Genomic DNA, 17978 nt, shown 5'->3' with positions numbered 1-17978 from the left:
TTGTCGTTATGTGATGCCTCTGTAAATATCATCCTCTGATTGGTCAAATTTGTGAGTAATTGATGCTGGCCAGGAACGTTGTTTTTGGCATAAAAGACGTTGCTCCGCTCTATTATGTTGAGCAGTCTCCTGAGAACATACACCGTGTTGTACTTCTAGGACCTCTGTTACTGGCTGCAGCTAATAAATTTGATCTTTGATGTCAACAGAAGAATCCCGTGTCTCTGTACTCTAAGACAGGTGAACCCGAAGACTTCGGGCGTGTCCCCTGCGCCGCTGGGTTTAAATCCCGGTTCTTCAGTCTAATTTAATGTTGTTCTAGGGTCCGTTTTATCATGACCTCAGTTATATGAGACCCATCCAGGCTTGATTATTCGTGCCAATATTGTCTGCTCCGTAGCCATGGTTGGCGCTTGTCAAATACTTCTGTTTTCATGATGCGCCTTGTTGGGGCAGCCTTTGATACAGGAATCTACTTGGTGGCCTATTCGGAGAGGTCTCTCAACCCTTATGTTTTCGGGTACTTATGCCGAGGGTATTACCGGGTCTTGATTGACTGCTTGGGCTGCCGCCTGACAGTGTTCACTGCAGGAATCCATTTACTCCCCTTACGAAACAGCAAGGTCCTCAAAAGTCACAGTGTCTGGGTAGACAAGTTGAGGTGCCGTGTGATTGACCTGGTCACGGCAGGAATTCGTTGCTTGTTCATCTGGTGTTTTTCTGTTGTCCAGATTTTGGTTGCTGAAGTAGGTGTAGATGCTTATTGGCATGCCCCTTTTTAGGTCTCGCCTGGCGTAGGCTGTGCAGACATGTGCAGTCTCGCTGGTGAGATTTAATGAGTTAGGGTAGCTTTCAGTAGCGGGTTTAAGCCCCACCCCTCTTTTCCATTGGCTGGCGTCACCGTTTATGCTAAACGGTGGCCAGCCATTGGAAAAGAGCTTACAGTGACGTACACTTTTCTCTTTTAGAGCCGTCCCAGTTGGACTGACTGCCCCGACTTACTGCTGGCGTAAAAGGTTTGTTATCTTTATGGGGCCAAACACATGGCCCCATAAAGATAAGAAACCTTTTAGCAGGCGAGGCCTGGAACGGCAGAAAAAGGGGGAAAAAAACGCCATGGCGAGCGCCTGTTAAATAAAGGGCAAACGCATCCCTAAAATATTGGAGCACTTTTATTGAGCACCCAGATACATTACACAAGGACACATTACTTTTCGTGCTTTGCCTAGAATCACTGGATGTTGAGACAATGCCGAGACTTGAACCTGGTTCCCCAGATCCAAAGTCGGCAACTTCCGTCGCCGCGCCACATCATGAATGTCTGCCTTCTGCAGCTTTAAAGGAGTCTAAAAAGACAAATAAATATATACTTCTAGGTGGAGATCTACATTTCTTCCTGAACTACTGCAGTTTTTTTTGTGGGGTAATTCAATCTAGAAGGACGAAATGCATATTGCATTCTTATCTTGCCTAAACTTAGAGCTACTAGTTCTTCAATTGGGAGCCCCAAATCCCAGGAGTTCCGTCTAAGCAGGATTAAACCTCACCACCATGCCACAACTGCCCTAGGAGTCCACTGTCTTTATAAACGGCTCTAACTTACAAGCAAGGAGGCTCCATGCTTCCGATGAGGGCCAGTTCACTGTGTGCTTTGGTACTGACAAGCACGTTTTTGCTTGTGGCTCAGGTTTTCTGGGGAGGGCCCCTCATAGTTGCGGATCACATTTTGTGCATAGTACTGGGCGCTGCTTTTCTGTGCCTAACCGGGCTGACGCTAGGGTGGATAAGTGGGTATGTCCAGAGAAGTACAGGTCACACCGGTTTACCACCAGCCGCCTCTGCACACTCTGACAGTAAACGCAACCTCCTAGGGCCTTGCCTAGACGCCTCGACACTGCTGTCCACGCCGCTTTCCTTTTCTTTCCTTTACTTTCCCTGTGAGCTGGGTCTGACCTTAAAGATGAGATGAGCTGATGTGGACTGGGCTGAGAGTAGGGAGCTGGGTTCAACTGAGCACCTGGAAAGCTGCAAATGCCGGCTGTGGGAAGCTGATGGCTGGGCCTGACTGATGGAGCACCGGTGCAGTCTCTGATTCTGGTGCCAATGCTGTTAGTTGAGAGCGGCGTAGCAGTGGCGCCTTGCAGGTCAGCTGGCATAGCAAGGACAGAAAAAAGTCAGCAAGGCAGAGTGGTGAGCAGGATACTTATTAGATGTGAGTTGGCGGATAGCTGTAGGGTTACTGAGCTAACCAAGGCTTGATTGCGGGCTAAGTTGCTGGATTGCCTGCTTATGGGCCGAGAGGCAAGGTGACGGAGGGGTGCGTAAATGGTCAGGCAGGTGGACGGGTGAGTGGGCTGTGTGTGATGAGGGAATGAGAACTTACTCGCAACCATGACCGCTTGGCCTCCTCCAAGACCCGCTACAGCTGACTCACCTTTCCACTTGCAGCAGTGCAGATGACTGTGGTACAGTCTGCCCCGACTCACAGTGGCGTGTTGACAGCTGTACGACTGCTGCAACCGCAGCTAGCGCACCCCCATCACCGGCAGGAGACTGTGATCTGGCCTAGACCAACTCGCTGCCCCAACTCACTGCGGTGTCTTGCTCAGGCTCGGCTCCACTCCTCCAGTCTGCCAGCTCTAGTCCTGTGTCTTGCGTCGTTCGCATCCTAAGTCAGCAAAGAACTGTGCACCAATGTCTCCTTATCAAGACGTCTAGTCAAAGAGACACATGACGGCAGACAAGGCAACCTTTACAGCAGTCACTACTTTACCCTGCTGAGCAAGAGATGGTGAGACCTTCTCATTCACACCAGTGCACAATTTATTTTCAAAAGGTCCACATAAATGGATTTTGAGGCAGGTTTCATGTCAGCCACACTGAATTATGTCTGCAAGCAGAAGGCTTCTAGCTAGCACTGCTCAATCTCCATGCATGCAGCTGCAGCCTTATAGAACTGGGGTCCATGACCCAGCCATCCTTCTGTGAAAGCAGATCCACAGTGTGGAAGAGGAAGAGGGGCCGAGTGCTGCATTCCAACAGATAAGTGGACCAAATCTTGCTCACCTATTCTGTAGCTATCAGTTGTGTTAGACCGTCCCATGCTTCTGCAGGGCTTTTAATAAAAGCGAGATCAGCAAGAATGTATAAAGCAGGCCCAGTAACTAAATGAACCTAAAGTCATCCCTCAGGAAACCATTCAGAGGGAAGTAAATGGCACAAAACTGAGAATACTTCCTCTTTAGGGAAATGACACCCACACATGAGCCACCCAACTTCAAAACATAATTTCCATCAATTTGAAGTGAAGTTACTACCCTTGGTCCTGTAAAGTGAGATGTCTCAAAGCATACATCCTTATGTTAAGAGTAACCAAGGGGTATGTTGATACTGGGAAAATGCCAAGACACTGATATCAGGTGAGCTACCCCGCACAATAATGAGCAGTTCATAACTACAGAAGCCTGAACCTGGGGAGGACTGTAGGGACAATTTATCAACACAACGGAGGAACACAGACATCACTGCAGATCTGGGACAGAAGAACTGTAGATCAGCACCAGAACTGAGAGGACCCATGATGCTGGAGCCATTGTTTCTCCACGAACCAATGAAGGACCCTCATTTGCCACCTGGTAGCCCTTGTGGATTAGCTGAAAGACTCTGCAATCCATCGTGATCATCTCCCACATGGTGGAGGAAACGGAAACCCTCCACTCATTGGAAGCTGATAGTGTGGAGGTGGGTTGGAGACCAGGAGTTTTTGAGACAGAATACCCAGTGGAAGATGAAGTGGACTGGAGCTGCTGCAGTTGTGGTTGATGTTATGTGTTTTATTTAACTTTTAAAAGAAAGAAACAATATACTTATTGGAGAATTTGAACCAGCTCTGAAGGCTAACAGGAATGTTGCAGCCTGGGGTACCATGAAATTTCCAGTTTTACTAGATTAATTGCTTTGCCAAGGAGGCCAGGTCCAGCAGGCATGTTTGGCTGTTTTTGAAGCATTCCAGGGAGAAATCGGCCTGCTCCTCAAACAGTCACTCGCCATCAAAGGACATGTCAATGAGGGCCTCTTGGACATCTTCCATGATGCCACTGCAACATATCCAAAAGTGGTAGCATAGGTTGGCAGTCACTGTGTCTAAAACATTGTCAGGATTTTGTTTGGAAGCATTCAAACCAGGATTTTTCAAGTGGTCAGGCAAAGTGATAATGTTCATTTTGCCAGCTCCCACGGGATGTGAATTTACAGGCTGAGAAATCTCATGGCATTCGCAGTGTGAATAGCAAGTCTGCTAGAGGCGGAATCTTTAAAGCACATAGGGTGCAACCTCTCAGACTCTTGGTCTGGAGGGACATTGAGAACAGTGCTTGGGTTCACGTCTGCAGAAGAGACGTGGATGATTAGACTCTCTGAAGCAGGATGTGAAAACAGAAACTGAGTCACAGGGCGCAAGTCAGTGGGGCCATGCACTTTGCCTGTGATCTGCTGGATCCACGAAGGATTTCTCTCAGGCTACCAACTTGGACTCCAAAATGGCAAAATTAGCCGAGGTTCTGGAAATGGTAGAAGGTCAATTCCATCTGTTTTCCGTTCCACTGAAGCAACAAGACATTTCCTTTGAGGGAGGGCCCAAAGGTGAAGGGATGCTCCCTCAATGAGATGTGTTGAGGGTTCTTGCATTTTGCAAGTCCAGATAGTCTAGCATTTTTATTGTGAGAGGGGAGGTGAATGTCATTCTCCGAATCATCATTTGTGTTTGGCCACAGTCTTTGTCATGTCTAGAGAAAATGAACTGGATACAAAAAGGGCCTCCATCCACATGAACATTGGGGTCTTATTAAGAGGCTCTGCCATTTTTCAATGTCAAATCAAGCAAGGACATATATTTTGTTTGTCACTCGGATAATTTAAGCCATCTTCGAACGTGGGAACCAGATCAGCCTCTCAGGATGAAGATAGTGACTGCTTGAAGGTGGCATCTAATACCTGGGGGTCGGTGCCTTCGAGGGTACTGCTTCATCCTAGGAGGCACCAAAGTCATACCCAGTGGACATGCTGAATCAGGTGGCATCAGTTTCAGAGCCACCAGAATCACCAACCCTGTGGGATCTGCCCCAAAGCTTGTGGAGTCACCCAGAAAGTAATGGCAGCATCCTGAACATTTCCAGCATGGCCTTCCAGAAGGCCTCAAACTGCGCAGGTCTGGCAGATGAAATCAAAAAATCAGGTTTCAGAATTTCAAGGTTAGAATTGGAAAACATGCTCCAAAAGCAGGCGATGGAAATGATGTTGCAAGAAGAATGTCATATGGGGTTTTAATCCGCTGCCTTTGGGCTAGGTTCACACTACACAAATACCACCCACATACAGGCATACCTACCTACTGGCACTTTCTTTCACACACAATCATTGAAGAATGCAATTCCCAGAAATCACATGACAGACAATGCTAGGGGTTATGGACCATAGGAGTGGTGGTCACTGGTAGTGGATTTACCAGTTGAATCAATCACTGGGGAGAAATACAGGAGGTAGCCTCCAGTTCTTGAAAGGTGGCATATGATAGCAGAACTGCTGAGTCATTGGTGGAGTGATGCTCCTCTAAAGGTTTACAAAGGATTTCTTAAAGTCTTCCAAAGTACCTCTGTATTAGGAACGGCTGGGGCGCTGTACTGGCTAGTGCGCGTGCACTAGATCCCTTGTTCATTGAAAGCCCAGATCCAAGGTATCATCTTGAAATTAACGAGATACTTGGTGGGGAATCTATTTTTCGTTTGAGCTCTTTAGAGTTATACTGGAACAACTCAGCAATTATTTTCTATTACTTTTGAGGAAGTCCTAGGCTGTGATACCAGAATATTGGGACCAAAATATTGCCAATAAGCACTTTTGTGTACTTGATGCCATTTAAAAAATGTTGCCATTTGGAGTTCATAAAAGAAAATCCACACTCAATGGAACAATATTTTTGTAAAGAGTATTTAGAACAAAACATTTCTCTCAGACTTTGATTTTGCGAACTGCTTTCTGAGCCAAAACTACATCTAGAGAGAAGCTAGGTCTCCAATAAGAGATGAGTCCTTCATATTGGGGTGACTAGGAACCTAATTTGGTAGGTGCTTTTCACTAGCATGTTAGGGTTACCCTGAACTCCTCTTTGTCCAAGTCCTGACAACTGGAGAATGGCTTGATAGGTGTTTTCACTACTCACAGGCAGCGGGCATTACATCTAATTCCTGGTCAGGTACCAAGGACTCGACAGATTGCTTTCTCCTACAAAGAAGGGCCATTCATTTACCAGTCGCTGCATGCCTGTGGGTGTCCGGGAGGTCTGATCACAGGTCTTTGGTTGTAGGGATTCCGTGGTCTGACAAGTGGTCCCTCCGCAGCTCCTATGGGGATGGTCCTGGCTTGCTGAAGCGCATGTGCTTCGTCTGCTTCAATAGCTGTGGGTTTCATTGTTTTTTCTCCTCACACCGGAGGTTTCACCTTGAAGCACAGCCGGTTCAGGAAAGTCAGAGTCAAAGTCTACCATGAAATCCGGTGCCTGCAGCAATGTGAGCTTGAGAGTCTTTTCCGTTACGTCTCAGGGCGTTCATTGATCTCGGTGCACTTAACTTCGTCCATTTTTTCAGGCAACATGTCTGAAAGCTTCCTCCCCAATCCTGTACAAGTGAGTGATAGCCAATTCCCTTTCCCTGGATATCTGGGTCATTCAGGTCTTAGGAGTTCGGACATCTGTGAGTTGTCTGTGGGACTGTGATGGAGATGGGTTAATAGGAACATATCTCAATCGACCTGTTTATTTTGGTTACAGCTCCAGCCTTTCTTCCTGACGCCCCATTCGTTCCCAGTTCCTCAATATCAGCTGCTGTGTGAGTTCTGAGCAACTGTGACGTGTGGCCTCGCCATTGGTCGTTCGAGTGCACGTGCCTCGTTCTAGATTCTGATAAGTGGTGAGGTGTGAGGTTCGTATGAACACGGACTGTGACAGTGATCGCATCATGTAAGGTTACCAGATGAACTCGTCATCTGTGACAACATTTTCCAGCCGGAGGTTTCCTTTCACTATCAATCCATTCTGGGAGTTGCAATTATGGTTTACGTAAAGAAAACCATTTGGATTAACACACCTGAAAATAATTATTTTAAGAAGGAAAGCCCATTACTGGAACATGGTGCCAAGATGCGATGGAGTCATCTGGTAACCTTAGCGTTATTTGGAATTGACTAAGCTGTTAATTGGTGGTTTTATAGTAATCACAACCGTTTTATTACATCGGTTAACTGTTAATGAGTTTCAAATGAAGTTTTTTTTTCATGCCTTCAGTATTGTTTGCAAAACATTAAACTCAGCCTTGAAGTGGCATTTACATTGCCACCATCAAAGGTAGAGATCCAAAAAGTGCATTCGTGGACATAAATCAGTCAAACAAAAGAGACCCAGTGGTTTCAGTGTCTAGCCAATTATCTGTTAATTCAATATTTATAGAAAACAGCTCGAACCTAGCAGTGTGGAAAGGACTGCTATGACAGACAGGGCCTTTGGATGGTGCAGTTACCTAGAAAGCTCTCGGTGAGGCGCTGCAGCAGCTGCTGGCGCTCCGCGTCATGCGTGGCGACCCAGGCCGAGAGAAGCAGTTTCCAGTCGGCGTCACTTCGAGCCATGGCGAGGATGGCCAGGCGGCAGGCCACTGCGGGGCTAACGTTTGCTAACGTGTCCAGCTGCAAAAGAAGCAGAACAGTACTTGTCATTTGGAAAGCGCTATTTTTTCCAGAGTTGTTAAAATCGTTATTTTATATAACTATGCTGCCATCCAGTGGTATATAAAAAATCTTATCCTGGGATGAGGATATGTTGCATAGCTAATGATCAGCAAAAACGCACGTTTAGAAAGCTGTCCACTTCGTTTTGTGTGGCGTCTATAGCTCTATAACTGAACCTACATGGTGTGTGTGTATTGTTATTAAATGGTTTCCCTTCTATTGAATAGCATTAACCTTACGCAAAAAAACAAATAAGTGACACGTTTAGGCTCAATACCATAATGAAAAAACAGCTGTTAGAAGGTGACTAAACGCAAAGCAAGCGCTAGGTAAACATTTAAATACTGATATATATTACGGACATACATTAAAAGCTTTATTATCGACATCCATCGGGAATATAGCCAGGCGGCAGGTCAGTAGAATGTCAACCACCAACCGATTCTTAAATAGACAATAAGCATTCTCGAATAGTGGCGAAGCCTTCTCCTGGTTGGTTCACAGTCCTCTGTCAAGGAGGCATCTCTGCTTCCTGCTGCAGGTGTAACATCCACCAATTAACTGGGTACTTATGATGCGGATCATGGACGCAGATTCCTAGTGGAAGACCACTCCTGCCACTCAATCATAACACCATCTGACCAAACATAGGGGCATATTTAGAAGGGCATTGCGCCACCGGAGCGTCACTTTTTTCGATGCTCCAGTGGCGCAATGCCCTGCTCCATATTTACAATGTGGGCGCTAAGCCACTTTGCATGGCCTAATACTGCCTTATCAATATAGACCTCCTCGCCACACTTTTCTGCGGAAAAGGGCCGTGCAATGGGTTTTGCTGAGGGCATTCCCAAACAACACCCTTTGCTTCTTGATGCTGCCCCTGATTTACATGGATCTGTAAAGGAGGCGTCAATGTGCTGCAACGAGGAGAAATACTTTTTTTCTTCTCGTTTTTGCTCTTTCTATGTGTGTTGCAGTAAAACACCATTAATGATTGTTTTTGTGCAGGAAGGTATCCCTTCCTGCACAAACATAATCATCCCTGCAACACAGGCACCCTTACACCATGGTGCAAGGTTGCCTGCGGTGGCACAAGGCAGCTTTTTTAGTGCCGGCACAAGGGAAAACACAAGGTCTGCCGTATTCTTGTAAATACGGAGCATCCTTGTGATTTTGAAACAACGCCGTGCAGCTAAATTGCTTGCAGCGCTGCGCTGCACCACTTCATTGTAAATATGCCCCTAGGTTGTCAACCATTGTATTGTGTCCCAGTTTGTCTTCCATGGCTTTATGTTTCTTGAAGAAAGATACTTGCATGTTAGGCCGTCGCCGACTGGATGGAGGATAGCCGCCTTAAACTGAACACAGACAAGACGGAGATCCTCATCCTCGGGTCCCACTCCTCAGCTTGGGACGACTCCTGGTGGCCCGCATCACTGGGGACACCCCCCGCACCCACCAACCATGCACGCAACCTGGGAGTCATCCTCGACTCGAAACTCACCATGACCAAACAAGTCAACGCTGTCGCCTCCTCCTGCTTTAACACCCTCCGTATGCTCCGAAAAATCTACAGATGGATTCCGACAGACACAAGGAAAACAGTCACCCAGGCCCTAGTCAGCAGCAGACTTGACTACGGAAACGCCCTCTATGCCGGAGCCCCGAGCAAGCTCATCAACAGACTGCAAAGAATCCAGAATGTCTCTGCACGCCTGATCCTCGATGTCCCACGCCGCGACCACATCACCCCCAACCTGAGGAACCTGCACTGGCTCCCTGTTGACAAAAGAATCTCCTTCAAGCTCCTGATCCACACACACAAGGCACTCCACAAAACCGGCCTAGCCTATCTCAACAGTCGACTCTCCTTCTACGTACCCAACAGGAAACTCCGCTCTGCAGACCTCTCCCTGGCTACCGTCCCACGCATCCGTAGAACCACAGCCGAAGGCAAATCCTTCTCCCACCGCGCCGCTAAGACCTGGAACACCCTCCCCCTCATCCTGCGACAAACCGAGGACCTTCTATCCTTCAGGAGACAACTCAAGACATGGCTGTTTGACCAGTAGCAACAGCACCCCCTTCCTCCCCACCCTTCAGCGCCTTGAAACCCTTACGGGTATGTAGTGCGCTTTACAAATTATCTGATTGATTGATTGATTGATTGATTACTAGTTAGGAGACCAAGTTGCCATGACCATAGTTCTTCAATCTCACTCACCGTCCATGCTTCACACTTAACAAGTGTCTTGAGCTTTCCTCCTGGGTAATAATCATTTATGAGGATCTCATCGCCCACCTACCTGGCTTAGTAGGACGCTTCAGGCTGGCCTATTTATTACTCTTTAGCTGGCAATACTGGCTAGCAGGCCTGTTGAGGGCCCACCCACGCTTCAGAGTAAGATACTTTTGGAATGGAATCCCCGACAGCTCGGCCAAACCTGATGCTCAAAAGGGTACTGTAGGGGTGAGTGGTGATCCTGTAGTTGAGCTGGAAATTATGAATGGCCCATTCAGACAGAGTTTGAAAACCCAAAGGGTGCCACACAAGTCCAGGAAAGTATGTTGTCAATGGTTCCCTTTTAATTACTTGGTCTTTTTGGCGCATTCTGCTTTCCAATGGTATCTTTTGACAGAACCATCTGCTTCTCTTGTTGTTTTAAGATAGTGATTTGAGCATGCCATGCATACATGACATCAAGCTGCTGCTGTGTCCTGGGCTGCCAGTTCACAGAAAGGCATTAGTGACCTGGATGCAGCACTTGTAGCGGCATGGTGGGCAATGGTGGTGGGTGGCCAGACCAATGTTCTGTCCAGGTACCTCTGCTTGTGCCCCATTACAATAGAAGCAGAAGCTTGGTTGTGGTTATTTGCCTTTTCGATGCCACCCATTTTGTGGGTTTCTTCACTCGCCTCTTGTCCCATATTTTTCTTTACAGTTGTCTGGTCTCTGGTTATTTCTCTGCGGTGCTCTGGTCTCTTGACGACTGCTCTCTGTTGTTGTCGCTTCCCTCTACAAGACAGTCTCACAATGCTGTGGTGTTGCTTCCTGGTGTTTAACCACCTTCCTAGTCTACCTCCTGCACTGCACACTATTATATTACGTATTATTTCTCTATCGAGCTCTCGAGGTATCCCTAGTTTTTCAGTTCCCTGTGTCTCCTGTTCCACTCACCCATCAGGTTTCCTTTCCTTTGTTTTATGGTTTTTTTCTCCAGGATGTGACCTCTGAGGGGCTTGCTGGTCATGCTGCACTCAGCGGCCTTTAGCCCCCAGGCTTCGCCTTGTTTGTGTATAATGGGCTTGTGCACTGTACGTTGTAGCATGACTCAGGAGTGACTGTGCAGGGCCCGCTCCTCGTCGCCAATGTAGTGAGGCAGCGGACACAGTGCAGAATGGGCCCAGGGCACCGGTAACTGGTAAACACGAGATCTCAGCCTTTCCTTTATTTGTACCCCCTGCCCGGAGTTGTGGGTACATGAAATGAGGGTAGAGCGTGCCACTTGGCACAATACAGGGAATTGAGGTGGTGGCTTATAAAATATGTTGCTTAATTAAATGTTTATACTATAAATGTGAGCAGGGCTACGAGCTAGCGAATTGCATAAAGTTTGGCTGTGTGGTGAATAAAAAACACTCCAGCAACTGCCAGAGTGCCGGTGCCTCTATTTTCTGGGCTGTGGTGAACAAGTGAATATATTATAAATATAGGCTACGTTAAAGCAGCACATTTGAAAAGGTTGATCAGGTGTAGGTTACCCACATATGGGCTCCTGTTTTTGACAGCGGCACATCAGTACTGTTAACCACAGAGGCCTCCTATTCGAAAGTGGCAGACCAGCACGCCAGTGTGTTGCCAGGGTCATCAGATGCCGGGAAGGGGTCCTGGTGGCAGAGTGTGGGATAAAGCTACAGCAGCATATTCTGTATCAGTATTGTGGAGACTTGTTAAAAAGCAAAGTAGAAGTGAGAACTTGTCAAGTGCATTGAAGAAAGTGTGAGAATAAAAATGGGAATAAAAAGACAATTGGGAGCAGGTGGGCACAAAAGTGTACTAACGTGCAGGAAAGGGTCCCACATCTACGAATCACAACTGTTAGTCGTGTTAATTGCTGTATTACATATTGCTACTGGGTGCTCCACGGCGCACGGCCCTGCTATCAACTGGCATTATGTGACCAGAGGTCACGATTCTGGAGCTGGGGATCCGAGTTGGAGTCTCGGCATCAGGGCCGGACTGGGAACCAAAACCGGCCCTGGCAAAGGGCTCGGCGGCACCCCGGTGTGACGCCGAGCTCTTTGCCAGGGCCGGTTTTCGGCCGATTTTGTTACAGTGCCGATTTTGCAGCTATGCTGCAAAAACAGACCTGTAACAAAAACCGGCCCCCACCCGTGCGGTGCACCGGGGCATTGCCCGGTGCCCGCTACGGCCAGTCCGGCCCGGCGCAACATCCTGTGATTCTGGGCAAATCAATTAATCTCCCCATGGACAGCACGTGGATACCCTGACTGGTGATAAGCCGCGCTAAATAAATCTACAAACGTTAATTTTGCGTGTCAACATTTCCTTCATAGTGCGGGATCAGTAACAGGCCCAGGCTCTGTATTCAGCACCAGTCAGAGGTGACAGGGGCTAATCACCTGCTCTGTGCCTGCGTGCCACCAGGCGCCGTTATATGACGTCACTGAGTGTGGGGCCAGCACGCGACAAGAGAAACACCAATGTTAAAGCCAATCTCACCTATCCTAAATTAAAATGCCGCACCCGCCTCACGTTGTTGTGAGCATCGAGTGCGAACCATAACTATACGGAACCCCTTTAACATTAGCAAGCAAACAACAGTAAGTCTGCTTTTGACTTCCGCTACAACGGTAAATGAGTGATCGCTTTTATTTCACATCTGAGTAAACCTCGTGCAAGCAAGCACTGCAGCGGAGCTTTTAACACAAAAAGACACACCCGAATGGAGAGAGCTTCTGAGGCTGGAATACACTGAGCGACGGCCGCGTCTTCAAACATCGCAGGCAGATGGAGCGGTAATCAGGTGCTCCCAGAGCGGGAGACGCGTTTCACATGTGCGGCCTCTGGCGTCGTCCACTTCTTCGGAATTGTGTGATTGACGTTTGACAGTCAGTAACAAGGGCCCTTCGGCTGCACTGAAGCTTTTATTCCATACTACCAGTTAACAGACACAAACAGCAGATTTCACTTTGAAAAACAGAGACTGATGTTCTTCGAGGACAGGAATGCATTCTTCCATACACCTTAAACTTACATAGTTCCTATAAAGATGGTATAAAAGCATATATCACAATATAAATATTAGGCGTCATACACTCTGCATATAATATCGTAGTCTACATCGGTGCCCCAAAAAAGAACTGACAAAGCCATCAAAGAATCATACCTCAAGCTGCAAGACCAAGCTCCAATCCAACACCAAGCTGAAAGACACTGTGCAAGACCGCACTCCAATCCAACACCAAGCTGAAAGACAATGTGCAAGACCGCACTCCAATTCAACACTAAGCTGCAAGATTGTCCAAGACCGCACTCCAATCCAACACCAAGCTGAAAGACACTGTGCAAGACCGCACTCCAATTCAACACTAAGCTGCAAAACTCCGTGCAAGACCGCACTCCAATCCAACACCAAGCTGAAAGACACTGTGCAAGACCGCACTCCAATTCAACACTAAACTGCAAAACTCCGTGCAAGACCGCACTCCAATCCAACACCAAGCTGAAAGACACTGTGCAAGACCGCACTCCAATTCAACACTAAGCTGCAAGATTGTGCAAGACCAAGATCCAATCCAACACCAGGCCGCAAGACTCTGTGCAAGACCGCACTCTAATTCAACACTAAGCTGTAAGATTCTGCAAGACCGCACTCCAATCAAACACCAAGTGAGGTTCCGTGTGAGACGGAACGACACTTTTGAGTGGTGACGAATATGGATGAGTTTGGTGTCTACGAACCGCAAATGACGAGTATAGTGGGTGTACGCAGTTTCGCTACGCAACCACGTATGGTTCGTCTCATGTTTGGGTTTGTTCATCCGAACCCTCAGGTTCCATTTTAGATACGACATCCATTTTGTTTCTTGCCCTCAAGTAGCCAGCGAACGGACGTTGCCCGCTTCGTGACCCTGGGACTCCCAAGCTTACATGAGGGACACGTGTTTCTTTGAGGGTGACTTTTACGATAAGGGAAATGACACGGCGAAGGCAGATGGCCCCGCTCGGGACTCATCTTGCCGTGCTAGCCTATTGTTTTAGTCATGCATGCATTGGACACGAGGTCTTTGATCCTGTCATCAAGTTTCCTTTATTACTCCCGACACTCTTCTTTAACCTGTTGTGCATCCTTGTCCTTTCTTTGCATCTGTTCTTGTCCTCTCTCCTAATGTGTTTACGGTCAGAATGGAATGTGTTTTATTACGGGGTAGATATGTTTTTACAGTTGGGAACCGGCAATGCTGCTGTAATTATGTTCCGGCCTCCTGAAACATGAACACGACTCTTTTGAAGTTTATTTGGGAACTGAGTTGTAACTTTTGTTCGCCATACTGTGGAATGGCAAAAACGTGTATAAAAGGAGCGATCCACTTTTGCAATTTGAAGCAGTCTCCGAGAACCTACACGTTGTGTACTTCTTGTGATCTCTGTATCCCTGCAGTAAATAAACGCTGATCTCTGACGTCGCTGGAAGTGTCCCGTGTCTCTGTGTTTTTTACGCCAGAACAGGTAACCCACGAAGGTTTCAGGTGTTGTCCCCTGGCACCGCTGGGTCTTAGAATAACCCAGTCCTTCAGTTGGCGCCCAACGTGGGGCGACATCAGCGGTACCGGTCCAAAGCCCGACGATCGTGAGGAACTTCGTGTGAAATCTCCGAGAGAAGGTGCACCCCGCTTCATCGATCCAGTTGTCGAAATAAGTGGCCCGACGTCTTTTCCCGCGAAGATCCCCGCCTCCTGACGGCTGCGACGGACTGATGCCCTGCCTGTCGACCTGTTTTGGCGCCTGGCGTAGTCCTTTGTACGGCGAGACGATAGACGGGCCTTCCTGGTGATGCCATTGCTCTTTCAGTTAAGTATTCCTTGTTGTTTGCATGGTTCCATAGCATTTGTGGTTCTTAGTTGTTGGGTTTTATTTAACGATTGCAATTGCCAAAACCGAGGGTCTCGCATTTTTGTGCGAGGACATCATAATTCGATAGCCCTTGAAGTTTGTAAACTCGGTTAGTGTGCACGATGCCTGGCCGTAGTACTTTGTTTGGGTTTCTTCAATGTTGCAGAATGGATTCCCGGCTGGAGGATTCATGTCCGATACCTCCGGTTGGAACTCCAATTTATGAGCTCTATAGTCGCCATGGCGTGGGTCCTATCGTATATAACGAATATTGGGTCCGTTACACTAAAAATGATGGTGTTCTTAGTTGGCCATCACATGGTAGTTTCGAAACTGCCGTTTTAGATAATTTGGAAGCTAAACTGTTTAAAAAGAAGGCTAGGCCAGCCATGTTTGATTCCTTCCGGTTATGGCGTAAAGAGGCCAAGCAGAAAGAAATCAAACAGAGTAAGAAAAATAAGAGAGAAGGTGTCATTACGGTGATGCGAAATGCTGAACAGTATCAGCGAGACAAAGATGAGAAAGAGCAGGAAGTTAGTGCTCGACTTCATCATATGGCGGTGGATAAGTGTTACCCGGTGTTACCGTCTAATGCTGATAAGACGGGAGAAGAAGTGATAGAAGATTCGCTCCTATCTTATTTGTTGAAATCACCACCCCCCTATGCTCCAGATACTGTGGGTCCTATGATTTTTCCTATTCCTCAACCTGCTGTTTTGGCGGCTGCTGGTCAGCCCGTCGTTCCTCCCGCTCCCCCGAATCCCCTTGTGCCGCAAATTGTCCATCCTCCTTTACCGGCTTCTCTTCCTAAGGCGCTTTTCCCAGCCCCTCCTCAGCCTGTCGTTCCCGCTACTCCTGGTGCCGCGTCCACCTCTACTGTTTCCACTCCTACTGTTGTTGCTCCTGTGCCTTCTTCTTCTTCTCCTTCTGTTCGTAGCCGTCTCCTGAATGCTGTTGCTACTCTTTATTCTCCGCTTTTTGGGCCAATACTTGGATCGACTCTTTCTGATGTTGCTCAGAGGCATAGCCAGCTTCCTGATGGTAGGGAACGTGAATCCTTGGTAAAAATGGCACGTAAATGGATTCGTAATCCTGTTAAGTACACTTCGCGTATAGTATTTGAAACATTTTCCCAGTTTAATGCGCCCACGCAACGATTCGTGTTTGAGGAAATGTGTAAATCTTTGAGGGAAGAATGGGATCATGATGTGGTCGACGATGTGGTCGACAATGTACCGTCTGAGGTTTCTGAGCTTCAGCATCAATTTACAACTGGTGTGATTGTAGGTGATAAGGTTCGAGCTGCTCTAGAACGTCGGTTATCCTTTCGATGTACAGTGCAACCTAGAGCGTTGTTCAAAGACGAGACCGAAGAGTGGATGGCAAAACCTGGTCAATATCCTATGCGAGAAGTTCCCCCAGTGTGGATGCCAGGTGATCCTAATGCTAATCCTGCTGTCCCAGGACGGTTTCAGAGAGTGTGGATACACCTCCCTTGGAAGCGATCGGAAGTTTTGCAGGTGAAGCAAACTTTGCCCGATCCTCGTAAAAATCCTGCAGGTTATTATAAGGAGTTGTCCCAACTAGTGGATGCTACTGTTATGAATCTTGCTGATATCGACATGTTGTTTGGCAATGTAGTGCCTCAGCCGATTTGGGCGAAAATTCGTCACGAGAATCACGCGGCTGAGTTAGGCGGTGACTGGGCTGCGCTTACGGCGGCAGACGCCCAGCAAGTTGGTGGGGCTAAACCTGAACAGCTTATTGTGGATTTGCCCCAGAGGATAATTACTCTTATGAAAACGCTTATGCCAGCGATGCGCGTCAATTGGGACAAATTGTCCACGTGTAAGCAAAAGAGGGATGAGAGTGTCTCCGATTTCTTTACGAGATTTGAGGAAGCATTTGTTGATCATAGTGTTCAGGACATGAGTTCGGAGGGTGGTCAGCGGTTGTTTGTTGATAAATTTGTATCGAACTTGTTGCCCGAACTCAGCAACAAGTTGAAGAATTCTGAGAGTTCCTGGGCTGTTTCTACCACTGCTCAAATATTGGCTACGGCCCAATATTATGAAAATAGAGAAAAGGAAGAAAGTGAACGTGCAGATAAGAAAACGAAGGATCTTAAAACTAAGGTCTTATTGCAGCAAGCGTATCCTCCGCGCTCAAATTTTAATGACTCGCAACAGCCAAATCGCTCACAATCGCAGTTTCCCAGATCACAGGTGCGCAATGACTCTCCCGCACCTCGCTTTGTGTTGGGGTATAATCAATGTGCATATTGTCGAGGGGAGGGCCATTTGAAGTTTAATTGCCCAGTTCTACGTGATAGGAACAATGGTGTGTCGGCTCGAGGAGGTCGTAGTGGTCCTCAACAAGCTTCACGTGGTAGAGGTCGCAGTGTTACTCAGACTCAGGCTGAGCGTCTTGCGACTTCGTCAGACTCGCAGAATTGTTTCGATCGACGCGATCTTTCGTCTGGTAGATCTGCACAGTATCATGTGGACGACTATTATGTCGAGCGTGATGTTGATACGGACGGTATCTACTAGGACGGCCATAGACAAAGGAAGGGAGAAGTGTCAGTTCCGGTGGATCAGAGAGGGCCTTATATGTCGCAGTTGCCACATTGGGCATCGTTGAGCCTTTTCTGTTGGACACTGGTGCAGCGAAAAGTTCCATCATGCATTCGAAACTCCCTGGCGCGCCTTTGTCTGGCTTAACGAATGTTTCCGTTGGATTCTCTGGCGCCCCCGTTAGCAATCCGGTTTCTAGCCCCTTGCCCCTTACGATTGGGTCTCATGAGTTAGAAGCCCCTTTGATTTTGACTACTGGTTGTGGTGAGAATCTTTTGGGCTTGGATTTGTTGAAAAGATTACATGCGACTTTGTACTGCTCTCCTACGGGAGTAGAGCTTACATTGGGTCAGAGAGTGATTTCCCCTATGTATCTATCGATCGACAAGCTCCCACCGGAATTGAGTTCTCTTCCGGCTTCTTTGTGGGCGACAGGTCCCAATGATGTGGGCCTGCTGGAAATACCACCTTATGTTGTTCAATTGAAAGTT

At 47.6% G+C, this 17978-nt stretch overlaps 1 protein-coding gene across 1 annotated transcript in view; it reads right to left on the bottom strand.

Moving 5' to 3' along the window:
* LOC146859134 (uncharacterized) overlaps nt 1-17978 on the bottom strand; it is a 2052335-nt gene that overhangs the window by 1336484 nt on the left and 697873 nt on the right. The window contains exon 56 of the mRNA XM_085649806.1: nt 7569-7731. Within this exon, the coding sequence (XP_085505932.1) occupies nt 7569-7731 (163 nt within the window). The remainder of the gene's footprint in view (nt 1-7568; nt 7732-17978) is intronic.

The sequence above is a fragment of the Triturus cristatus genome, chromosome 3_2 (assembly GCF_964204655.1).
Source record: "Triturus cristatus chromosome 3_2, aTriCri1.1, whole genome shotgun sequence".
NCBI lineage: Eukaryota > Metazoa > Chordata > Amphibia > Caudata > Salamandridae > Triturus > Triturus cristatus.
The sequence above is the reverse complement of the archived record's forward strand: the minus strand, read 5'-3'. Positions and strand labels throughout refer to the sequence as shown.